Here is a 26,012-nt window from a genome sequence, read left to right as displayed (position 1 = left end):
ATTATCATATTCCCACTTTGGAAAAGGAATGTGTTATTTTCCACTTTGGAAAAGGAATGTTATTTCCACTTTGGAAAAGGAATTTGTTATTTTCCACTTTGGAAAAGGAATTTGTTATTTTTCACTTTGGAAAAGGAATTAGTTATTTCCCACTTTCAAAAAGGCATTTGTTATTTCCCCACTTTGGAAAAGGAATTTGTTATTTTCCGGTTTGGAAAAGGAATTTGTTATTTTCCGGTTTGGAAAAGGAATTTGTTATTTTCCGGTTTGGAAAAGGAATTTGTTATTTTCCGGTTTGGAAAAGGAATTTGTTATTTTCCGGTTTGGAAAAGGAATTTGTTATTTTCCGGTTTGGAAAAGGAATTTGTTATATCCCGGTTTGGAAAAGGAATTTGTTATATCCCGGTTTGGAAAAGGAATTTGTTATATCCCGGTTTGGAAAAGGAATTTGTTATATCCCGGTTTGGAAAAGGAATTTGTTATATCCCGGTTTGGAAAAGGAATTTGTTATATCCCGGTTTGGAAAAGGAATTTGTTATATCCCGGTTTGGAAAAGGAATTTGTTATATCCCGGTTTGGAAAAGGAATTTGTTATATCCCGGTTTGGAAAAGGAATTTGTTATATCCCGGTTTGGAAAAGGAATTTGTTATATCCCGGTTTGGAAAAGGAATTTGTTATATCCCGGTTTGGAAAAGGAATTTGTTATATCCCGGTTTGGAAAAGGAATTTGTTATATCCCGGTTTGGAAAAGGAATTTGTTATATCCCGGTTTGGAAAAGGAATTTGTTATATCCCGGTTTGGAAAAGGAATTTGTTATTTCCCGGTTTGGAAAAGGAATTTGTTATTTCCCGGTTTGGAAAAGGAATTTGTTATTTCCCGGTTTGGAAAAGGAATTTGTTATCGAGTCATGTTCCTAATTTGTTTTGCGAACCTCATGGTACTAAACTAGGTGAAGCTAAGGTCCCAGATAAGTTTATTATTCTATGAATGGAAATTTACTGACCCTCCTTCAGAGTGGGTAAGTCAGCAATATGAAAGTAAAGGGGCCTCCTTCAGAGTGGGTGAGTCAGCAATATGAAATTAAAGGGAGGTTCATAGAAATAAACTGAGATCTATCAATAAAATTTATTATTTGTACACTTGCCTGATGTTCATATATATGTCCCCTCCCTCCTACTCATTGACTAGTGATGTCAACAGAATATGCAGTACGTTTTGACTTAGACTGATTGACAAAGCCTATACAATGTACCCACGATGAAGGTCTTGCTATTATCTGCTAGATTGTCTTCAATACTGCACTTGTTGGAGAAATGGTAATATTAGTTACTTGCATTGCACAAATGTTTGCAATACCTCTTGCCCTGCTAATTACAGCCCAGTTTCCATAACTCCCTATTATCCAAGTATTTGAACGTCTGGTAAAAAGTCTAAAGGGTATGCTGAAGGTAATAATTTTCAACTTAATTTTGCAGTTTCTTTCACAAAGGCCTTGGAGCATGTGGTCCTCTTAAAATTTCCAATGATATACAGAAATCCCTTGATTGTGGTCAGGAAGTTAGTTTGATTGGTCATGATTTTAGTGCTGCCTTTGACTCTTTAACAATCATGAGGCCTATGTTTTCAATGGTGAATAGGCAAGCCTTTTCTTAATTGCAGTTTATTTGTTGATGGGCATTATAACAATGTAGTATTTGGTTTATTGCATATGTATAAATTCCAATCCTGAATGTTGACACATGATAGCTGAATCCCTTAATAGAGATCTAGCTAAAATTAGTGCATGGTGTAAATTGTTAGCATGAAGTTGAACCCTAACAAAACTTTCAAGATTTTCAGTGTTCAATCTATTCTTAGAATAATGTTTTCAATTGTTTCATGCTCCCGTAATTTGTTGGATCATCCATTGCGTTAATTTGTTGGATCATCCATTGTATTCGGACCTTCCCCTCCTATACATAGTACTAGGTATGCAGTTAATTCTAACATAATGCCTTCTCCATTATAAGGCACGATACTACACATTATTCTAGAAAATTTATTCCAGATGTGACCAGATTGTAAAATAATCCATCTAATCAGGCAGTTGAATCTGTGGACCTTCATTAGTCCAAACATTGTGTTCTTTCTGTCGAATAGGTTGACCTAGGTCTCATTTTATAGTTTATACTATATATGATTGGTGTATTTTAATATTGTTACTGATCTTAGAATATTGCATATTTTTATTCATATCGATTACTTAATATACTGTAGATAGTTCCTTTCTATACTGGGATAATTTCCTTGGGAGGTGCCGCATTCAGCTTTTCCAACCAGGATGTAACTTGGCTATAATGTGATATTATTATTATTAAAATAATGAGGCTTATGCCTATTGAAAGGAAAGAAAACTTGTTTTGTAAACGTCAATATAAGCCTGGCTTCGAGAGAAGCAATATGAACATCAGGAGAGTATAAAAATAATAAATTTTATGATAAATTTGATTAATATTTTATAAGAATTAACTGGTCTGTTTGACAAAGGTTTCAATTGCTAGTTTGTTTCAACAAAATATTAAAATATTGAATAGTCCAGATACTGTCTTTGTCAATATTGCATATTTTATGTTGTACAGTATGCTTAGGCTATTTTACTTTAATCTATTGACCTTTTTGGGGGGTTTCTGTAATTTGGCTTAAATTATTTCATTACAAAACCAGATTCCCTCTGGCAACCAAAAGATAGATTTTGTTGGCAAAAAATGTGGCCTGTATTCCTTACAATTTGTCCATGTGTAATTGCCTCAAATTTCCTGATAATAAAACCTGGATGCTTGTGATTTCACTATATGTGGACAGGGAGAATTAAATACTTCATGAACAGTATAGGTCTCTGAAAATTTTCAATAAAGGTAGATCATTTGGTTTGTTATAAAAGTTAAAGGGGTACCTCTTAGATTTATTCTTAAAAGTTTTGATTTTGGGTGGATGTAGACCAAATATTTTGTCTACAATTTTAAATATTAAACTTAGCCGGTGAATATATAATAGCTGACGTCTCGGACGGCTCGACAGAAACACAAAAACTCGCGAGCGATCGCCATGAAGGTTGCGGGTGTGCCCACCAGCGCCGACTATCGGCCAGATACCGCTTATACATGTAAACAGCTTCAGTTCTTCTCTGTCGGTCTTGTCGACAAGTTGATTCCGCTCGCTGTTGACCTGGAGTTTTCGTCATTTTTGGTGAAGTACTTCATTTTGGTTGTTTTGAGCTTTCGCAGTGACAGGTGTTTTTCCCTTCAATTAAAACTCTTGAACCCTTTTTTGGATAGTGTTTATTGTTGATGACTTTGGATTTGTTTTGGATTTTCTTTGACTGTTCAATATGGCTGACCCTTCTCCTATCCCTGGACCTAAATTTCGCAAATGTAATGCTAGGGATTGTAACAAACGTCTTCCCAAGGCCTCTCTCGACCCACATACCGTGTGTTCTAATTGCCGGGGTAAAACCTGCCAATTAGGAGATCGGTGTGATGAGTGCGTGGTCTTGTCGGAATTCGACTGGCTAGAGTTTGATAAATATTCTCGTAAGCTTGAGAGAGATAGGGTGAGGAGAAGCTCCTCTAGGTCGTTGGAATTTTCCTCCTCCCATGCCCCTGAACCTAATCCTTCCCCTGTAGTAGTTGTTCCTGAACCCTCTACTAGCACTCATGAACCGTCCATGCGGGATATGTTGCTTGCCATTCAAGCTTTGGGCGAGAGTTGAGTCCTTAGCATCGGACCGTAATCAACTCATGTTGGATGTGAATTTATTAAAGTGTCAGAGTGTCGAATCAGAAAATCGTGGGGATAAAGTGATAAGTGCGCAAAGTGTTCTTAGTGTTGCGACCGAGGGTTTGTCTGTTCGTGCTTGTCGTTCCCCTAGTCCGAGACCTCTTTCAGGCTCCCCTGCACCAGGGAGAAGTAATGTCGTAGGACTTAAGGGGACGAGAGGCTTTAACCAACGTACAGACGTTCCCTCTGTGGTATCGGGCGTGTCTCGTCAAGATCGCCCCTACCATAAGACGAGCGAGGCTGTTTTCTCCTCGTCATCCGAAGGCTTCTCGCAAAAGAAACCTTGGCGCAAGGTTTCTAGACCCTTGAAGCGGAAGTCAGTCCCTTCAGGACAGGTCCAGCGTCCTGGCTGTAGCCATTGGGACAGCTCTGACCCTTTGCAGTCGTCGGAAGACTGTTCGCCGATTAAACGTAAGCGTAACACGGGCTCCGAGAGTCTCAGTAAAGGCAATGTTTTGCCGACACAGACGTTACCATCGTCTCGGCCCGTCCCGACTCCCGTTGATCCTAAATGGGTTGTCCTGCAGGATATGCAGACTAAGCTTGCCTCCCTTATGGAGGAGTATACCGTTGAGCAGGTTCACGATGATCCTCGCCGTTACGCTGATCGAGACTCTGGCCGTCAGCCGCCCAAACGAGCTTTTACTCGTCCTTTTGACGTTATGAAACGTGATGTCGGTAGTTTGTCACGTCAGTCACGTGACTTGGATCCTCACTCGCTGCAGTCCTGTGTTGACTTTCAGCCGCTGCCGCAGCCTCGTGTTGACGTTCAGCCGCTGCCGCAGTCTCGTGTTGACGTTCAGGACGTTCGCCAACCAGCTCAGTTGCCTTGTTTTGACGTTGAGCATCAAGCACCGCAGTCAAGGGTTGTTTTGACTGCTCAGTCTAGGCAGTCAAGGCAGTCTCGACTTGACGTCGAGCGTCCATCAACCCCTGTTGTTGTTGCTGGTCAGTCCTTTCAGCAGCGACATGACGTCGCTTCCTTGACTGCTACTGCTGCTCCTTTGCGTGTGGACTTTGCCTGTCAAGCATTGCCACCGCGGCAGGTCTCTCCTTTTCTTGAGACTCGTCAATTGTCGGACGAGGTTCCTTCAGATGAGGATGTTGCTGATCCTCCGCCTATTGATATTCCTTTGGGTGTTTTATCAGACGGAGAAGAGCCTAAGGCTGCTCAACCCTCTATGGACTTTAAGAAAATCGTGATGATTTTTAAGGATCTTTTCCCAGACATTTTGTAACTTCTGCTCCTCGTTCGCCTCCGTCAGAGTTTGCGCTAGGCCTAGCTACTTCGAAGCCTTCTTTTACTAAGCTAGTGCTCTCTCGCTCTTCTAAGAGGGCTTTACGTTTGCTAGGCGACTGGTTGGTTACCAGGAGGAGTTTGGGGAAGACGGCCTTTGCTTTCCCTCCTTTTAAACTAGCTTCTAGAGCGAGCGTCTGGTATGACACGGGAGAAGTTCTCGGCTTGGGAGTCCCTGCCTCTGCCCAGGGAGACTTCTCAAGCCTCGTAGACTCTCCCCGTCGCCTGGCCATGAGACGCTCTAAAGTTTGTTGGTCCTCCTCGGACCTTGACCATCTCCTTAAAGGGGTTTACAGGGGCTTCGAAGTTTTTAACTTTTTAGATTGGTCTCTAGGAGCATTAAGCAGGAAGATCTCGTCGGCCGACCAGGATGTTTCCGTGCTTATTATGTCTTGCATGGACAAAGCCATCCGTGATGGCTCCAATGAGCTCGCCGCTACCTTTACGGCTGGAGTCCTGAAGAAGAGGGAGACTCTTTGCTCGTTCCTTTCGGCAGGAGTTACTCCCTGTCAAAGGTCGGAGCTTCTCTTTGCCCCCTTATCAGCTGCCTTGTTTCCTCAACAGCTGATCAAGGACATTGCGGCTTCGCTGGTGCAGAAGGATACACACGACCTGATGGCGACTTCTGCTCGCAAGGGTGCTCCTTCATCGTCTTATGTCGTGAGACCCAAGATCGATACCCCAGCGACTAGGTTTATCCCGCCCTTTCGTGGCAGAGCCCCCAGCAGGGGAGGTGCTCGTGCCGACGGTAAAAGAGGCAAGAGGAGAGGATCCAAGTCCTCCCGTGGCAGAGTCTGACTGCCCACGTCCTCAGACAGCGGTAGGGGCCAGACTGAACAGCTTCTGGCAGGCCTGGGAGAAGAGTCTGTGTTGTTGCTCAAGGAGGGGTACAAAATACCTTTTGTACGCAGACCTCCTCTAGTAACAGTTCCTTTAGACCTCTCTCCCAGGTATCGAGAGGAGTCAAGGAGACAAGCTCTACATCAGCAGGTTTCTCTGTTGCTAGAGAAGGGAGCGGTGGTGAAAGTCTCGGACCTTCAATCACCGGGATTTTACAACCGTCTCTTCCTAGTCCCAAAGCATACGGGAGGTTGGAGGCCAGTGCTGGACGTCGGTGCGCTCAACGTTTTTGTTGTAAAAACAAAATTTACGATGGAGACCACGAAGTCCGTCCTAGCAGCGGTCAGAGAGGGAGACTGGATGGTCTCTCTCGACCTGCAGGATGCGTACTTCCACATTCCTATACACCCAGATTCTCAACCGTATCTGAGGTTTGTTTACAGGAATGTGGTGTACCAGTTCCGAGCACTGTGCTTCGGCCTCAGCCCTGCTCCTCTCATGTTTACGAGGCTCATAAGGAATGTGGCAAAATTCCTTCATTTATCGGGAATTCGAGCCTCCCTGTACTTGGACGACTGGCTTCTCAGAGCATCGTCCCGTCATCGCTGTCTGCAGGACCTTCAATGGACGTTGGGTCTGACAAAGGAGTTGGGACTGTTGGTGAACTTAGAAAAGTCTCAACTGAATCCCTCCCAGACGATTCTCTATTTGGGGATGGAGATTCGCAGTCTAGTTTTTCGGGCTTTTCCGTCTGCCACCAGGATAGAGCAAGCCCTGCTCAAAGTCCGCCTCATGCTGAAAAAAGACCGTTGCTCAGTGAGAAGTTGGATGAGCCTCTTAGGGATTCTGTCATCCCTGGAGCAATTTGTCTCACTAGGGAGACTTCACCTTCGCCCTCTCCAGTTCCATCTAGACTCGCACTGGAACAAGAGCAAGACTTTGGAAGCTGTGTCAATCCCGGTCTCCGAGCCAGTAAAAACGTGCCTGAACTGGTGGGACAGCAACATAAGTCTGCGAGAGGGTCTGTCCCTGGCGGTCAAGAACCCAAACCACGTGTTGTTCTCAGACGCGTCGGATTTGGGTTGGGGAGCGACTCTGGACGGTCTGGAATGTTCGGGTCTTTGGACGTCGGATCAGAAGAGCATGCACATCAACTGCAAGGAGCTGTTAGCGGTTCACTTGGCCTTGACGAGTTTCGAGAGCATTCTTCGAAACAAAGTGGTAGAAGTCAATTCGGACAACACCACAGCCTTGGCGTACATCTCCAAGCAAGGAGGCACTCACTCCCACACACTGTTCGTCATCGCAAGGGACCTCCTCATCTGGTCAAAAAATCGAGGCATCTCCCTGTTGACAAGATTCATCCAGGGGGACTTGAACGTCTTGGCGGACTGTCTCAGTCGGAGAGGTCAGGTGATCCCCACAGATTGGACCCTCCACAAGGACGTGTGCAAGAGTCTTTGGGTGACTTGGGGTCAACCCACCATAGACCTCTTTGCCACCTCGTTGACCAAAAGGCTCCCGACCTATTGCTCTCCAGTCCCAGATCCAGAGGCGGCCCACATAGATGAGTTTCTACTGGACTGGTCTCACCTGGACGCGTACGCATTCCCGCCGTTCAAGATCATCAACAAGGTACTGCAGAAGTTCGCCTCTCACGAAGGGACAAGGTTGACGTTGGTTGCTCCCCTCTGGCCCGCGAGAGAGTGGTTCACAGAGGTACTTCAATGGCTGGTAGACGTTCCAAGGAGTCTTCCTTTAAGGATGGATCTCTTACGGCAGCCCCACGTAAGGAGTCTTCATCAAAGCCTCCCCGCGCTTCGTCTGACTGCCTTCAGACTATCGAAAGACTCTCAAGAGCTCGAGGTTTTTCGAAGGAGGCAGCCAGAGCGATTGCGAGAGCTAGGAGAGCTTCTACCATCAAGGTCTACCAGTCGAAGTGGGAAGTCTTTAGAGACTGGTGCAAGTCATCATCCATTTCCTCTTCCAGTACCTCTGTAGCCCAAATTGCAGACTTTCTCCTACATCTGAGAAATGTTCGCTCCCTCTCGGCTCCCACTATTAAGGGCTACAGGAGCATGTTGGCTTCTGTGTTCAGACATAGAGGCTTAGATCTGTCCAATAATAAAGATCTCCAAGATCTCCTTAAGTCCTTCGAGACCTCTAAGGAGCGTCGTATGGCAACTCCTGGATGGAACTTAGACGTGGTCCTAAGGTTCCTAATGTCCGACAGGTTTGAGCCATTACATTCAGCCTCCCTGAAAGATCTCACCCTCAAGACGCTTTTCTTAGTGTGCTTGGCTTCGGCTAAAAGGGTCAGTGAGATCCATGCCTTCAGTAAAAACATCGGCTTTTCTACAGATAAAGCCACATGTTCGCTTCAGCTTGGTTTCTTGGCCAAAAATTAACTGCCTTCTCGTCCTTGGCCTAAGTCGTTTGATATACCTTGCCTTTCAGAGATCGTAGGCAACGAGCTTGAAAGAGTACTGTGCCCAGTTAGAGCTCTTAAGTTTTATTTAGCTCGTACCAAATCCTTACGAGGTGGATTTGAGGCCTTGTGGTGCTCAGTTAAGAAGCCCTCATTGCCTATGTCTAAAAATGCTTTATCGTATTTTATTAGATTTTTAATCCGAGAGGCTCATTCTCACTTGAGTGAAAAAGATCGTTGCTTGCTTAAGGTCAAGACGCACGAAGTAAGAGCGATAGCAACTTCCGTGGCCTTCAAGCAAAACAGATCTCTACGAAGTATTATGGACGCGACCTTTTGGAGGAGCAAGTCGGTGTTCGCTTCATTTTACTTAAAAGATATCCAGACTCTTTATGAGGACTGCTACACACTGGGTCCATTCGTTGCAGCGAGTGCAGTAGTGGGTGAGGGTTCTACCACTACATTCCCTTAATTCCAATATCCTTTTAATCTTCTCTTGAAATGTTTTTAATCTTGTTTTGGGTTGTACGGAAGGCTAAGAAGCCTTTCGCATCCTTTTTGATTTGGCGGGTGGTCAAATGTCGTTTCTTGAGAGCGTCCAGATTAAGGGTTTTGATGAGGTCCTGTTGTATGGGTTGTCGCCCTGGATATAACAGCTCCTGGGAGTCTTTCAGCATCCTGAGAGGATGGCTGGGCTTCGTGAGGAAAGCGGACTAACAAGGCAGAGTAATCGTCAGTCAGCTTCCTTACCAGGTACCTATATTTATTTGGGTTTTGTTATGATATAACTGTCAAAAACTCTAAGCATATACGCCTTTATTGTATTAATACTGGTCTCTACCCACCACCATGGGTGTGAATCAGCTATTATATATTCACCGGCTAAGTTTAATATTTAAAAATGATATTTTGATTATAAAATAAATTTTTGAATATACTTACCCGGTGAATATATAAATTAAAGGCCCTCCCTTCCTCCCCGATAGAGACCCAGCGGAATGAGAAGAACTGGAGCTGTTTACATGTATATGCGGTATCTGGCCGATAGTCGGCGCTGGTGGGCACACCCGCAACCTTCATGGCGATCGCTCTCGAGTTTTTGTGTTTCTGTCGAGCCGTCCGAGACGTCAGCTATTATATATTCACCGGGTAAGTATATTCAAAAATTTATTTTATAATCAAAATATCATTTTTCTGATTTTTTTCCCTATTTTTTTTATCATAAGGCTAGATCATTTTAATGTCTTCAGTGATAAGTTCAGCTACAGTAATCTAAAAAAAATTTATTTAAATTTTCTTGTCGTAAGGGATTTGAGAATAATTAAACCAATTACTTTTTTTTAATGCAATTTTATATACGCTACATAATACTTGTAGGTTTTTAAATTTAGTGGCAAAAAAGAAAGAAAATTAACTGTTAACAAGTAGGAATATTAGATGTGCTAACATTAAATGCACTACATGGGTAGTAAATGATCTCACGTCCCTGCCTGACAGTCTGTGCGAGCGTTTTAGACCTGGTCAAGCTCTATAATTTTTAGTAGTGTCTGAAGCCTCATCATCCTTGTGAGCCCCTATAGGTCAATCTGCGTAGTTAGCAGCCATTGCCTGGCCCTCCCTGGTCCTAGCTTGATGGAGAGGGACTTGGGCACCGATCATATGTGTACTGTATGTGGTCAGTCTTTATAGGGCATTGTCCTCTCCCTGCCATTCATGAGTGACCTTTAAACCCTTAAATTCAGTGCAAGTTTGAGTGCAATGTTAATTTACTTTAGGATTATACCAGTTGCTGATAGTGTTGTTCATGCAAACCGTATGAAGTGCAGCATTACTTTTATAAAATCTTAATTCTATGGGAAAAGATAACTGGATTATTGATATCAGTAGCATAATTCAGACAAAAACATTCCAGAAATGGCCTTTATCTTCAGGTATTAGTGTTTTTACTCATATTTTGGGTTTATAAAGGTTTGCTCTTTGTTATCGAGATGTAAGTTACTTGGTTTTATGTTTGAGTTTCAAGCAAGAAATTCTTGAATTATGAAATTATCTTCTAAACTGTGCACTTACTGTTGAAACTATTTAGTTTAAACTGGGTGCAAATACTTTCTAGTTTATTAGATTCGCACAAAGTTTCTCATTCATTTTCTGTATGTGGCAACTAAACATACTGGAGACCTTGAACAAAAAATGTAGCATTCTGATTTTCCAGTTAGGGTTGCAGTTTGACCAATGTTGTGAACAACGATGACAACAAAAGTTACGAGTATATGAGTATTTTAAACTTTTCTGTATATCCTTTTTATGCACATTGTTTTCTATGCACATTCTGTTTTCTAAGTATAGTATGGGTACTTTATATATAAAAAAAATAGCCTTACAGTTCTATATTAGCCAGAGTTGGAGATTGATGCTAGCATCTAACAGTATATAATATGAATGTTCATCGTGTAATTTTTTGTTGAGGACACTTGTTTTGATGCTAAAATTAAAAAAGTATTCTCTTTATATGGAGAGGGAAAACTATACTGTACAACATATGTATTCTCTATGTACAACATACATTTTTTCAGAATATCTTCTTACGTTATGGCTACAACAATAACCTAACCTTTGCTCTACCTGGGGGAGGGAACTATCTAGGCAATCCTGGAATGTTCAAGGTATGGATATGTTCCATCTTGCTTGCTTTCAGAAATAGTAATTTAGTGTTTCACATTTGTGTAATTTTTTCATTTCATAAATTTCAACATCACAATGTTATGTTTAACTTTAGTAATTCATGGAAACAATTTTATATATAAAAAAACCTATATCTTCAAAATTGTCTCATTTAACTCTAATGAAAATTTTACTCATGTTCTTTAATTAATGAGAATTTTATTCGTTTTCTTCAGGCTAGTATGATCCCAAGAAAACTTATGCCATTGGAGGGGAAGGTGGATATTTTTGCTGTTCACACACGCCTCAATGTCCTTCAACACAACCTGGTACTCCACAACGATACCCGATGGATAACTATTGTTAGGGATCCAGCAACCTTGTACGAGTCTCTCTTCAATTTTTTTCACATGAAGAATGCATATGGATTAGAGCTCTCTGAATATGTAACAGAACCTATGTCAGTAAGTGTTAACACAGTTCATGTTCATTTATAATTAATATATCTCACTATTTCATACTTTGGCCTAACACAGCTTTCATGTGACCTCATTTACATATCATATATACAAAATTACTGCTAACTGAGCTTCGTAATGCAAAGAACAAGATTTTAAGAAACTGTGATATACACTTTGTAGTAGGATTATTTTTTTTTTTTTTTTTGCACGAACTAAGATTTCATATAAAATTCTCTTGCCGTACGAAAAAACACAATTGCTCCTCAATGATAACTTAAGAAATATAGGGCAAAATAATGAAATGTTAATATTTTTTATTCTGTATTTAGAACTTTGCTAATTATAATTTTTAACAACCCTAGACCCCACATATCATAACATTGCTACCCAACATAGATTTTGTTTTAACAATAATTAGGCCCATTCATTAAATAGACATCCTAATCTCTGTAGTTTAATGAAGTCAAGTCTATACAGAGTGAATCAGAATTGCTTATAACTTAAAATAATGGTGGAAATGAGAGATTTACCTCTGCAAAGGAGAAGAACCTCTGGGATTTCTGGTCAAGAAGTACACTACTGAACCAAAACCATTCAAGAGAACGCTACAAAGGAAGCCTGAAATTTATTACTGTGGTAAACACATCTACTAAAGGGCTTTGAAAAAGAAGAACTTTCATGAATAAACCTGAAAATTTGTTGGATTCCAAGAGATAAACTGGTCGAATGATTGTGATCTTATATTTAGACAGGTGTCCATGATAACAACTGGCAAAGCTTCATAAACCATAACAATATTTTGAATAAAACACCTGCCACCACCAGTGTATCCTGTACCTCAGTGATAGGCAACTACTACATTTTTCCAACCATTTTGACCGTTAGAATTAAAGACAGCAACTCTTGAACAATTGTGAGAAAGTTGCTTTACTAACAACACTAAATATCTAAGGTTTAACTTGAGAATCTCTTGGTATGGAGAGACTTGCCATGGCTCTAACTCCTTAGAATGATAATTTCTCCTTAGGAAAAGCTATATCCAGGTAGCAACAGAGGTCTGAAGATTTATGTGGATAAGTGACAAAACATACCTGGAAATATATGGAGAACATGAATACAAAAATGGTTTAATTCCCAGAGAACCAAAAATTGTTCCTTATAAATGTATTTCCTCACCAAAGCTAAGGTAAACGTGGAAGTAAACTAGCAAAAACAAATAAAGTATTTTATAAATAGTGCTAAGGTCACTATACACCCATCGATAAAACTGGCTTTCACAATAAATATGTACCCTTTGAAAGGTCAGTGGGAGATGTCCTGCATCTCTAGAGAAGATCTAGGAGTAAACCTATATATCCTTCCAGAAACCGTAGTGGGGGGAAAACATGAATTTCTGTGGCTGAAGAGAGAAAATATACTTTCCATTACTCCTCAAAAGAATCGGTGGAAATCTGCAACCGTCTAGAATAGGACCAAGGGTGGAAAAGCTACATCCTCCAGAAATGGTAGCGAGGGAAAACGTGCATCTCTCCAGAAAAGGACCTGGTGGAGAAAACCTGCATTTCGTTCCTCTGGAAAATAACTGGCAGAGTTCACCTGCATTCCGTTCCTCAGGAAAATAACTGGCAGAGTTCACCTGCATTCCGTTCCTCAGGAAAATAACTGGCAGAGTTCACCTGCATTCCGTTCCTCAGGAAAATGACTGGCAGAGTTCACCTGCATTCTATTCATTCAGAAAAGAACTAGCAGAGAATACCTGCATTTCATTCCTTTGGAAAGTACCTAGTGGAGAATATATGCATTCCTCTTGAATAGGACTGGAAGAGATACATGCATTCCTATCCTTCAGAAAAGGACCATTTCTTTGTAAAATAACTGGCGGAGAACAGCTGCATTCCATTCCTCCGGAAAAACCAGTGGAGAGCAGAGCACCAGCATTCCATCCTTTATTCTTCAGGAAAAAGACTAACACCTGCAATCCAATCCTATTACATTCCTCCAAAAAAAAAGAAGACTGGTGGAGTACACTGAATCCTTCCAGAAAAAATACTGGGAGAAAACCTGCAATCCTCCAGTAAAGAATAGGTGCAGTTAACCTGCATGCCCCAAAGGACTAGAAAACCTGCATCACTCTATAAGAGAACTAGTAAAGACAGTGTGAATGCTTCGATAGCCACCGACTATCCATGACACAGGAGACGTTTGGACTGGGCACTACCCTGAAGGTGCAAAGTTACTTTACTTTCTGTATGACCCAATTGATGGTTGTAGGACCAAAAGTATGACCCAATTGATGGTTGTAGGACCAATTGATGGGTATTGGAAAAGTTCAGCCTCTTCTGATCCACAAAAAGTATTGTGTTCTTTTTCCGATAGATTTGTGGTGTTAACTGTCTACTACATTGTGATAAATTAATATGACCAGTCTCCAATTGACCTCTCCTCACCCAGCTCTTTCCTGTGTCACTGCCGCTTGGCCCAAAGTCCCGAGAGGCATCTTCCCCACTGATGGCAGCTGTAGGAGAGGGTAATGCAGACTTAAGTGACCCATTCCTGATGTGGGCAGGATGGCAGGCAAAGGGGAGAAACATGATCTATGCATTGTTTCCAGGAGGAATGACATGATAAACCTAGCCATAGAGGTTGTCAACTTAAAAGGTGCGACAGGGAATGATGTTCTTGTCATTAATACCTTGGAACGGCCAGGGCCTTAAAGGTAACAGACTGATGCATACAGGAGTCATAACTTCTCAATCGTAACATTCAATTTCTTCTGCAGGTAGAAGGCTGCAATCTCCCAACGCTATCATTCCTCATGCCCCACCTTCCTAGCAACTTGGGTAGTGACAGCATTCTTTCTATTCTTGATCCAGATGGTCCTTTGGTTTGCTGACCGTTCCTCTGAATTGGTCACAACCTTGCCGTCATGACAAAATAAAATTGGTATACTTGCTCTTTGCCACAACCCAGGATTCAACATCCAAAGATAAAGAGGAGTGAACATAAACAGTCTTCTATCAAGGAGGTTGCTTGAACTCTGGCCATGGATCAGCTCTTAAAGCACACTTGTGATAGTGTCTCTCTCCACTGTGGTTACTGCCCTCAACATGGTCACTATGTAGATAATATTCTAGTGTAGTTGCCGTTGTTGGTGCAGGAGGTAGGTTATTGCTCGATCTCTTGGGGCATAGTGAATTTTGACAACCAGAGAGATCTGGGAAATTTTCTATCCAAAAATGACACTGCAATCAATCTTCAACCTTGCAGAGTGCAGGCTTTGACCACCTTGGCCGTTTCCCCCAAGGTCACTAAAGTCGCAAGAGTTCAAGGACTTGGTCTCAGGACCCTCATCTTATGCTGAGTAGGAATTAGGTGCCGTTGAGTCGACAGTATGCTGGTGCTCATCCCCCCCCCCCCACAAGTGGGGAGATCTTTATGTGAATTTCAGGAAAATCCTCTTCCTCCTCAGAACTTGCATACCGGACCAAGCACGTGACCAGGGTGTGATACCTTAAGGACGAAGGGGTAACAGCTTGAAGATTGGACATTTGCTGACAAAGCAATCAGCGCTTTTGCATCCAAAAAGCGAGTGGGATTGTGGCCACAAAGCTATGCATGGATGCCTTTCACTGGATGGCAAGTATGTTTACCAACTGTCGTGCAGCATCACTGTGATTGTACTATTTGCCTCAAATTATCACTTCCCTCTATTTTGAATCATATGGATCTGTTGGAATGTCTCGGGGAGGGACTTGGAGAGTTGGAACTAAGTAGGTGCCAGGTGCTCTACGACTCAAACTTTGTCATCACCATAGGAATTAGCACATACCTAGTCCACAAGGTGTCCAAATACATGGAAACTGGGAGCGTAAAGGAAGAGATGGTCAATTGTAAAGGGGTGATCCAAAGCTCTACACCATTTGACCATCTTCAGGGCAGTCTTCTTAGATCCTTAAGTAGTTCTCTCCCCAACAGCAGGCAAGGACCCACCAATGGTTGTCACTTGCACTACCTCTGCAGGTGGATGAGTAGACTAGAGGTGCATTAATGGAATTCTAAAATGTCCTAGCATCAGTCAACACCTCTAGAAGCTTCTCTGTAGCAATGCTCAAAAAAAGGCCACAACTGCTTATGGTGTGCTTCCCGACGCAAGCCTCAAGCACCTCCTTCCTTCCAAATTTCTCCAAAGGACCCAACCATGGGGAATAAAAAAAGGCTCTGCAGGATGAGAGAATAAACACTTGAAGCAATGGCATAAAAGGATTTATGCTATACAAGAATTCACCTGTTATTGTCATCTTTATCATTGTTAGTACTTGAAATCACAAATTTTAGGTAATTTGTATTTTATCTAACAGTACTTACCTCGAACTACTTACTTAGGAGTATCTGGGATCTCCTCCCATCCGACCAGAGTTTTGTGTGGTTTACCCTAAACCCATTTTCTATGAGGGGTAACCTCAGGCGGAGTAATACGCGCCCTGAGGCTAACCCGGGTTAGAGAGCATGCCTGCTCAGGTCTCGACCTCCAGTAAGTTCTTGACAGCTAAGGTCTCTAAGGACACCAGGGGACACTCGGGGAAGGCAGGGTGGGTACCCGAAAGTAACTAGAGATAAAATACAAATTACCTAAAATTTGTGATTTGTTCCAACACGAAGTGCTTACCTCGAACTACTTTCTTAGGAGACTTATACTTTAGGAGGTGGGTGTGGTCCTACAAGTTCTTGAGACCGTGCTTTTGGAAAATCCAGAGACCTAGAAAGGAGGCTAGGTCGTGTTGACCCCATAGAAAATTGATCGAGAGGAAACTACACAAAAACCCATCTTAGACACTTAAGAATGTCTTCCTCTTGTTGAGGTACTCGTCTCTGGCTCAGGGCCCTCTCAGAGCCCACTTGAAGCGGAAAAAGGGAAAGAAGGTACAAGGGGGTTTAAGGAACGAACCTGTCTCTCTTGTGCTTGTTATCCACGGTTATCACTGAGGCTATGCCTTTAAACCGTTAGGAGCGCGGAAACGACGGTACCTATCGAGAACCCGTCCAGGGATCTTCTTGAATAGTCCTTCAAATAGTGAGCCGTGAAGGTAGATTGGTTGGCCCAGGTGCCTGCCTTTAGGATCTGGCCCACTGCCATATTCTTCTCGAAGGCCAATGTAGTACTCAGGCCCCTAATGTCATGCGGCTTGGGTTTCCTGCCTTACTGTAGGCCCTGATGATGACCTGCCGCAACCAGAAGGAGATGGTATTCTTCGAGACTGGCTTCTTCCCGAGGCCTGTGGAAACAAAAAGACTTTTGATCCCGGGCCGGAGTTTTGCTGTCCTTTCCAAGTGTTTCCTCACTGCCCTGACGGGGCACAGGCGCAAATCCTTCACGTCATCCGACCGGAGGATTGCCAGAATTGAGAAACCTTCAAATCTGGGGTCCCACATGGCAGGGTTCTGGGTCTTAGCTACGAAGGAAGGGACGAACTTGAACGTAACTTCTCGACAACCTTTCGAGTGAGCCACTTCGTGGGACAGACCATGAATCTCGCCTACCCGTTTAGCAGACGCTAACGCCAGCAAGAAAAGTGTCTTGAAAGTGAAATCCTTGTCCACGATATCTTTCAGGGGTTCGAGCAGAGGTTCGGATAACATTTTCAGGACCTTTGCCACGTCGCATTGTGGCACCTTCACAGCTTGCGGGGGGGGGGCATGATTGCTCAAAGCTCTTAATGAGCATTGAGTTACCCAGGTCTATGCCTTTCAGGAGAAAAACTTGGCCCAGAGCAGCGCGGACTCCCTTGATGGCTGGGATGGACATGTTGACCACGTCCCTGAGGTAAACTAGGAAGTCCGCTACTTGCGGGATGGAGGCCTTCAGTGGCCTGATGTCCTCAGCGGCGCACCATTTGGTAAAAGTGGCCCCGGGTATACAGCTGTCGATGACCGTCTCAGGTAGCCCGACATCCTCGTTGCTGTACTCGACGAATAGCCTTCCCTCCTCAGGAGGCGCTCGATAACCTCTACGCGTGAAGGCGGAGGGACCGAGGATTCTCGTGGAATCTTTGGAAGTGTGGTTGCAGGAGAAGGTCTGGCCTGTCCGGAACGGGCCGGGCCAGGCCAGCTGTTGTGCTAACTCCCTTAGGTCCACAAACCTTTCTCTCTCCGGCCACCAGGATGCTACCAAAGTCATCCACAGGTTGTCCTCCTTCTTACTCTGTTGAGGACCTGCCTAAGCATCCCGAAGGGGGGAAAAGCGTACATGTCGAGATTGTCCCAAGGATGTTGGAAGGCGTCCTCGAACGCCGCTTTTGGGTCTGGAACAGGAGAACAGAACACGGGGAGCTGCGTGTTCAGCCTTGTTGCGAAGAGGTCCATCACCGGAGAACCCCATTTCTGAATGACGGACCTGGCTACTTCCGGGTGCAAAGATCATTCGGACCCTACCACTTGCCCCATCCTGCTTAGGCCGTCGGCGAGGACATTCCTTTTCCCTGGAATGAACCTCGTTGAGATTCTTATCTGCTCCACTTTGGCCCTTTCTAGAAGTTGTAACGTGAGGACGCACAGCTCCTTCGACCTTAAGCCTCCCTGTTTCTTTATGTAAGCTACTACTGTGGCGTTGTCGCATATCAACGCCACGGTGTTTTCCCGGAGTAGGTGTACCTCCTGGCACGCTCTTTGTACTGCCCTCAGTGCTGGGTCTTCTCTAGGGCTGTCCAGTTCCCTCTTGCTGATTTCCCTATGAGATGGGCACCCCACCCCCCCTCCGATGCGTCTGTGAACAGAGGCATCTCCGGAGGGTTGGCTGCAAAGTGCATCCCTTTGAGGGTGTTCGTCCTGCAGCTCCACCATTCCAGGACCCGTTTCGTGTTCGGGAACACCGGGACCACTCTGTGGGGGGAATCTGTTTGGTTCCAGCTTTCCTTTAGGTTCCATTGGACCTCCCTGAGCATAGCCTGCCCTGGGGGACCAGTTTTTCAAATGACACAAGGTGGCCTATCAGTCTCTGCCAGTCCTTCGCTCTCCTGGGTTGGTCCGTCAGGAAGGGGCGGAGGACCTGGTCTAAGTTGTCCAGCCTGTCCGCGGAGGGGAAGGCTTTCACTAACCGGGAATCCAGAACCATTCCGAGGTAGGTCGTCCTGGTGGAGGGTATCAGTTGGAACTAATTTAGGTTGATGGTGATCCCCAGAAGGTTGCAGAACCGCAGCCACATTGCGCCTTGCTCCTTCAGTACTTCCTCTGAGGCTGAAAGTAACAACCAGTCCTTCCAGGTAACGAATCATGCGAATGCCCTGTTCGTGTGCCCAGACTGAGACCGTTGTGAAGACTTGGGAGGCAGTGGACAGCCCGAAGCAGAGGGTCTTGAACTGCAACGTTTGGTTCTCCCATTTTACCCGTAGGTACTTCCTGCTGGAGGGATGAACCGGGATTTGGAAGCATGCATCCTTGAGATCTACTGACATCATGAAGTCCCATTCTCTCAAGGACGCCAAGACTGATTTCGGAGTGTCCAATTTGAAGTCGGTCTTGCAGACAAACTTGTTGAGGGCTGAGAGGTCTATGACCAGTCTCCATCCTCCTGTCGCTTTCTCCACCAGGAACAGCCTGCTGTAGAACCCCGGACCTGGGTCCTGGACAGGTTCCATTGCCCTTTTTGCCAACATCGCTGAGACCTCTCCCTGCAAAGCTCACGGTTTCAAGGGATCCTTGGGGGCTAGCCACTCCGCCTGCTGGTCTGGCATCAGAGGTGGAGGGTCTACTAGGAAGGGCAACCTGTACCCTTCCCTCAGTACTGTCACAGTCCACGGGTCTGCTCCGTGTTCTTCCCATGCTTGCCAAGAACGTTTGAGGCATCCCTCCACCTGAGGCTTCGGCAGGAGTAGGGGGCCTCCCTCCCTATCTTCTCCTTGAGGAGCGACCTGAGCACCCTCTTCTGGACGCCGCGAACGACGGCCTATAGGCGGCTTGGGTCGAGGCTGATCCCCTACAGGAGGGCTGAGACGACTGGGACCGTGTTGTCGTCTAGTTATCTCGCATAGGCTGGTTAGGAGCGGGCCGAAGAGAGTGAGGCACATCTACGGAGGACCTTCTAACCGGGTGGGGCCTGGTCTCGAACGGTTCCTTCAGCCTCTGAACTCTCTCCATCGATTCCTCCTCTGCCTTCGGGGGAAAGTTCGCGTCGTCCCACAGGGTCAGGTTCCTCAGAGATCTGGCCTCTCTGTCCGGCATCCTCCTAGTCAGCTTGCTTAAGACGGTGTCCCTCCTACGTAGGACCCAGTTGGCGGACAGGGCTAGCGACTGGTAGGATAGGAATTTCAGGGCCTTACCTCCCAAACTGATAAATTCCTAGAGTAAGGCCTGGGTTTCCGGTACAGTCAGGTCGTAGGATGACTGCACATCCATCAATCCCACCAGGAGGAGACGTTGACTAGGTCCTTCGAGATCTCCTCCATCATGACCGCCTCCGAAGGAGAGAAGCAGATTAAAGCTGTGGACGCCCTCTCTTCCGAGGCTCCCTGTCCCTACACGGTGCTCACCGACACCCGCTCGCTGTCCCTCTGGGAGGTAGAACTTGCTCTGGGACTTCAGGCCCTAGAGCAGCTTGGAAGCGCTCTGGCTCTTGGGCGCCTCGGCGTGGTTGGCCACGATCCTGTCCACGTGGACTCTTCCCCAACTTAACGTCCGTCGCTGAAGGAAGAGCCAAGGCGAGGAGCTGCTGCACCGGGGCGTCCACTATCCTGTTGAGGCTGGAACGCCATGCATCTTCGGAGGAGGGTTCCGGCACGTCCAGCTTGTGGTGCCTTCTGATGAGGCCTATCACCCTCCGATAGCAATACCTCCGCTGCCGACACCTCTCCATGGTCATCGAGATCCTCCGACGGGCGCGCTGACACATGTGACGGGGGTACCCCGACGGAGGACCTCGCACATGGGGGAGTCCTGGACCAACGCTCTCGCGGGGGTTCACGTCGACGGACGGGCATCGCCGTCGGGACGGGGGCCTCCGTCCTGGGTCCAACATCTTTTCCGGAGGTTCTCGTATCTGCGGGCCTGCCCGTCGAGGAAAGCCGAGGGCTCCGCTCGTGACGAGCGAGGTGGCCTTTGGAGGTCAGGACTCGGCTGCCAGACCGAACGGGCGACTCTCTCCGCTGGGCGGATGGAGCCGGAACCTTCGCGGTCTTACGCCTGTCGACTGGAACCTGCCATGATGAGTCCCTCCGTCTGGTGCCACTGCTGCCGGAGGAGTATCTATCCGGGGAGCTCGTCCTCGGACGCCAACTTGAAGGGCCCGGTGCCGCAGCTAGCTCCAGCAGCCTGTCACGGTGAACCATCGCCCGCTCACTCACTGCTCTTGGGGGATCCTGGGCGCCGACTCAAGTGGCGCGACCTCGAGGGGGAGCGAGAGCGCGACAACTTCTTACGTGACTAATCCCTTCGTCTCCTGAGCTTCCTCAGCGCCTCGTCCTCCGAAGAGCAGGAAAGCTCCTCCTCTGCAGAGACCGACGACTTATAGGCCCTCTTCGAAGACCTCGGCTCCCTCGCTGGTGTAAGAGGATTCCTGCGATGCTCCGTGGAAGACGACGCCTGCAAAAACACCTCCGGGAAAACGGCAGACGGCGCTGGGTGGAAGCGAGGAGGCTCTCCCGTGGGAGACCAGGTCCCGAAGTCTTCCTCCATCCTCATCGGAGACCTGAAGGGCGTCTTAAGGGGAACCCACGCAGCGGGGTCCGACGGCGGGGAATGCTCCTTCTCGACGTCACCCTCGGCTGCTGAACCGCCTGAAAAACACGGCCAAGAGGCTGGAGAGGAATTAGTAACATTTTTCCCCCACATGGGGTCATCTGAGGAGATGTGACCTACAGGCACCAGGCCACCGTCTCCCGAAAACACTCCCGCCCCTCACTCACCTGGAATGACGCCACAACACCACTGTCTTGAAGATCAGACTCTTGGGGAAGGGCCGCGGGCCTCTTCCCTGCAACGGACTTACCTCGTCCCCTACTCTGGGTAGGGGAGGTTGGAAGAGAAGCTTGGACCGACGAGGCGCCGGCGAAGCAAGGGAGGAAGGGACGCTGGGCTTCTTAGGCGCCTTCTTCGTCGCCTTCTTTTTGGTGCCATACCGCACCCACTGCACCTCATTCCACGACTCGCACTCCGGACACGTGGCGGAAGGGGAACACACGCTGCCCCTGCACGAGGAACACAAAGAGTGTGGGTCAACTTCGGGTTTCGAGAGGAACGCTCCACACGATTTGCCGGCCGTAGGCCCACGTCAACGGCGAGGATGCTCCATGATGAAGGAGAAGCACTACGGGACAAGCGCGCACAGGGAAAGCACAAAGAGAAAGCACAATGGGACCACGTGGGTACCGTGTGGGACACAAAGGGTCGGGGACACACAAAGTCACACTGGGATTAAGGAGAGCGGCGAGATGATATCGCGACACGACCAGAGAACTTACTGGAAGTCGAGACCTGAGCAGGCATGCTCTCTGACCCGGGGTTAGCCTCAGGGCGCGTATCACTTCGCCTGAGGTTACCCCTCATAGAAAATGGGTTTAGGGTAAACTACACAAAACTCTGGTCGGATGGGAGGAGATCCCAGATACTCCTAAGAAAGTAGTTCGAGGTAAGTACTTCGTGTTGGAACAACTATAATTTATAATGGTTAAATTCCCTGCCCCCTATATCAATTTATGATTGCTTTTGATGTGTTTAATTTGAGGTTGTTATACTGACAATGTCTAATTGCTGAGAGTTTAAGTTAAAAATCTTTTAAAGGTATAATTACAGGTTACCATAAGGGGCAATGCTACAGTACAGTTTTAGAAAGGATTATCTATCTATTAACAAAGTTTAAGTGGTAATGAGAGTATGATCATTCTAAAATTACTATTAATTTCATAAACTAAAGTGCAGTAGCATTATCGTTCTTACCTTCTTTTTACTATTTCAACTTTTGTCAAATTGTGTCCACTAAAGCACATCGCACTGGCTTATGATGTTTCCTAAGAGAATCTTAAACCTTGCATGTCAGACTCTCTATCTTTAGACTCTGAAAAGATTCATACAAAACTTTATCAGGCAATTCAGTAAACATAAATGGATATAGTTTTTGAAGTGTAATAAAATGATACATTTCATAACTAAGAGAATTAAACTAATAATATTTTACTTTCATCTATCCATTTGCAATGGCTTACTCCCTAATCTGCAGAGGTTACAAATCGTTAAGGGAATTCATTTAATGAGAATCTGTATAGAGAGATGATTGCCAAAATAATTATAAAAAATTATATGCTAATAATGTTGGATATACAGTCCACAATAATATGCATCGAGGGCTTCTCATCTGATGCATTCATATTGTTGCACTGCTAACTATTATAATTTGTAAAACTGTGTCATTAAGAATGTCTAGTTTCTCACTTAATATTGCTGAAGATATATATAAATGACATGTGTGTTAATCTATAAAAATTTTTCTTTTATTTCCAGAAGTTGATGGCACTTCCAAGGTATGGAGGGAAATTTGGGAAGAACCAGATGCTCTTTGACTTTGGACATGAAGATAACATATCTGTAACAGAGTTACTAGGAGCAATTGATGAACTGGATAATCTTTTTGACTTGGTAATGATCACAGAACTTATGGATGAATCGCTGATTCTTCTAAGACATTTGTTGTGTTGGAGTTTGAATGATGTGGTAGTGTTTACAAAAAATGCAAGACGACAAGAGGTCAAACCAACTTTAGATCCCAAAACAGTACAAACACTAAGAGAACTAAATAGTGCCGATGCTTTGCTATATGACCATTTTTTAGCTCGACATCATAGGGCAGTTTTGGAATTTGGTATTAAAAGAATGGCAGATGAAGTATTAGCTTTGCGTAGTCTAAGAGATGAGTATTATGAAGACTGTGGAGCTCGTGAAGTGAAAGGGAGAGATTCTTCACTCCAGTTTAAGGAATATTCCGGGCTTGTTAGTGCATATGTTACAGCTAACAATTCAGATGAAAATTGTATAATATTGTCCTTGCCAGAGTTACAACTTATAGACACAATAAGAAATCATCAAATAGTTATGCTTCGTGACAAAACATCCTAGCACATTGTGAATCTTGAAAACTATAGTTGTTCATTCCATTATTGTAACTATGAAAATAAAAAATATGCAGCACATCATATTTGTGCTCATTCATAGTGTAAATATGTAAAGCTTTCATGATTCTTCATGCACATGGCTTCCATTATTAAATACATATCACGTTATCTATTTTTGTAATACTTTACGAATTATATAGTAATAATTATTGATGGATATGAAATAGCTTTTTTACGAAAATGAAAAACCCAAGTGCCTCTTGTTGCTATATACACACGATTGTTAAAATTTAATTATACTTGTTTTAGGTAACTTAACATGGTCTTCATTTAGTGTAAAAAACAGCATGCCTGCAATTAGTCAAGAAATTTCAATTGTAAACTATAACTATTCCATAATTTTGTTAACCAATGACAGCTGTATTCTATACATATGTATTGAAATAGTTGACAAATACATGTACTTAAAATCTATTACAAAGTACAAATAAATATGTATGATATAATATATGGAAACTTACATATATTTTAAGAAGCAACCATTTCTGCAGAATATGGGGAGAGGGGCAGGCTTTATTTTGACCAAGTAAAATAACCTATGTTACTGTTTTCCACTCCTGAGTTGTTTGACAAACTAGTGATGAAATAGATTAAACAAAGTACATTTTAATAAATGGCATCAACAAGTACTTATTCTTCAAGTTATTTGTTAAAATGTTATAACAGTACAAAGGGAGTGAAGACAAAATGTGATTTTCCTAATGAATATTTTTCAAAATATGGCAATATTTTACAATTTATAAAAATTTGGTTCGAGGGAATATTCCAACTTCACTGATATTAATTTAATGCAACCTCCCAATATCCATGACTTTAAAACCAAACTAAAATGTGTGCTAAAAGTTGTTTTATCACTACTGGCATTCAGATTGTAAAAGGTTGAAGGTAGCATCAGTCTTATAACTTGTGTAGCGTATGAAATATTGCTAATTTAGCTGTTGGATTTTTGAGACTTGTACACCAGTGTTCAGTTGTTGCAATATATTTAAAAAAAAATCCTGTCAAAATTTATTTTACCCCTAAACTTTTTTGCAATTTTAAAATTCTGCATCACAGAATTTTCTTTGAAATGTTGTACGTCTGATGAGCTTATATACAGAACTGCATATCAAAACAAACTTGTTCTTCCTTAATTAGTTTTCTCAACTTCCAATAATGAAACATCAGATAGAAAACAAGTAATGGATGGATTACAACAAAGTCGAAGGAATATAATACAATATTGGGATTACAACAAAGTCGAAGGAATATAATACAATATTGGGAATAAAATACTATAAGGAGTGGCCTTCTAAACCTAGATAGAAAGTTAGCTCACACCAAATATGGTGATTACTGAGAACCCTCCTCCCAGTACCCTAAAGTTTGAATAAACTTACAATTTTTTATTTCCATAAGTGAGGAGAGTTTGCATTCAAGGAGTAACAGATATCTGAAACCAAATTATGGCAGAACACTTATGTGTGCAAGCAAAAGTCATGAAAAACCATTAAAACATTTTAATTCATTTGTATATCTATACTCACCTGATGTTCATATTGCTTTTTCTCTGGTAGCTCCATTCAATACATTTACACCTCTAGTGAAGTAAAGAGACTATTAGAGGTTACCAATGCCAATAAACATTGCATTGGAAATGGCATACTGTCTTCTTTAATCATAAAATTGAAACAAAATGCCTATATTTAATCAGTGATGCTGCTAACATGTCTATGTTCGGTCACACACACCCCCCCCCCCCCAATTTTCAAATTTTAAGACTGATGTATGTAGAGACCATATGGTTGAAAGGCTCAAATTTCCTGCCTCAAAGATCTGCTACTGGGGAAAAAGGCTTATTCCTCTCAAATTTGTCCAATTCAGTAACTCCTCTATCACCAGAGGTTCCTGGTCCTGAAGACCCTTGAATTTTGCTAGAAGCTCCCAGCAAACAATAGGGAGAATTGACTCCATTTCCCTGACAGATGTAAAACCTCTGTCAAAGTTGTTGGGTTATTTCCAAAGAAACTCCCGGGAATAATTGCCTGTGATTGTCCCACCAATTAGGCATTTGAAGTAGGTTCATCAGTAATTCAAACTGTCTGTACCAACTACTGTCCCCATTTCGATCAAAACAATATTGAAAAACCTTCATTTTTAAGCACCTAATCGGAACTAATTTCTTCAAGGAAGCTGGGGACCCTGGAAGTCTAATACAAACTGACAGACTTTACCATTTTTAACTTTCCCAGTAATAGAGGAAAGGATTGAATCCTTTTCTGAAGAATAAAAAAGGGAACAGACTGAAAGGACAAAGGTTCTGTGGGGCTGTCCAAGCTTCGCTTCTTGCCATCAACCGTGAGAGTTTTTCAATAT

General features: G+C 44.0%; 1 protein-coding gene across 3 annotated transcripts in view; it reads left to right on the top strand.

Moving 5' to 3' along the window:
• The window catches only part of LOC137634433 (galactosylceramide sulfotransferase-like), a 208,745-nt gene extending 184,157 nt beyond the window's left edge, over positions 1 to 24,588 (top strand). For all 3 annotated transcript variants that reach the window (XM_068366830.1, XM_068366829.1, XM_068366831.1), the window contains 3 exons: positions 10,957 to 11,046; positions 11,281 to 11,508; positions 22,990 to 24,588. In XM_068366830.1, the coding sequence (XP_068222931.1) occupies positions 10,957 to 11,046; positions 11,281 to 11,508; positions 22,990 to 23,601 (930 nt within the window). In that variant the 3' untranslated portion in view covers positions 23,602 to 24,588. The remainder of the gene's footprint in view (positions 1 to 10,956; positions 11,047 to 11,280; positions 11,509 to 22,989) is intronic.
• The last annotated feature ends 1,424 nt before the right edge of the window (positions 24,589 to 26,012 follow it).

The sequence above is a fragment of the Palaemon carinicauda genome, chromosome 44, assembly GCF_036898095.1.
Source record: "Palaemon carinicauda isolate YSFRI2023 chromosome 44, ASM3689809v2, whole genome shotgun sequence".
In the NCBI taxonomy this organism is placed as follows: Eukaryota; Metazoa; Arthropoda; class Malacostraca; order Decapoda; family Palaemonidae; genus Palaemon; species Palaemon carinicauda.
The sequence above is the reverse complement of the archived record's forward strand: the minus strand, read 5'-3'. Positions and strand labels throughout refer to the sequence as shown.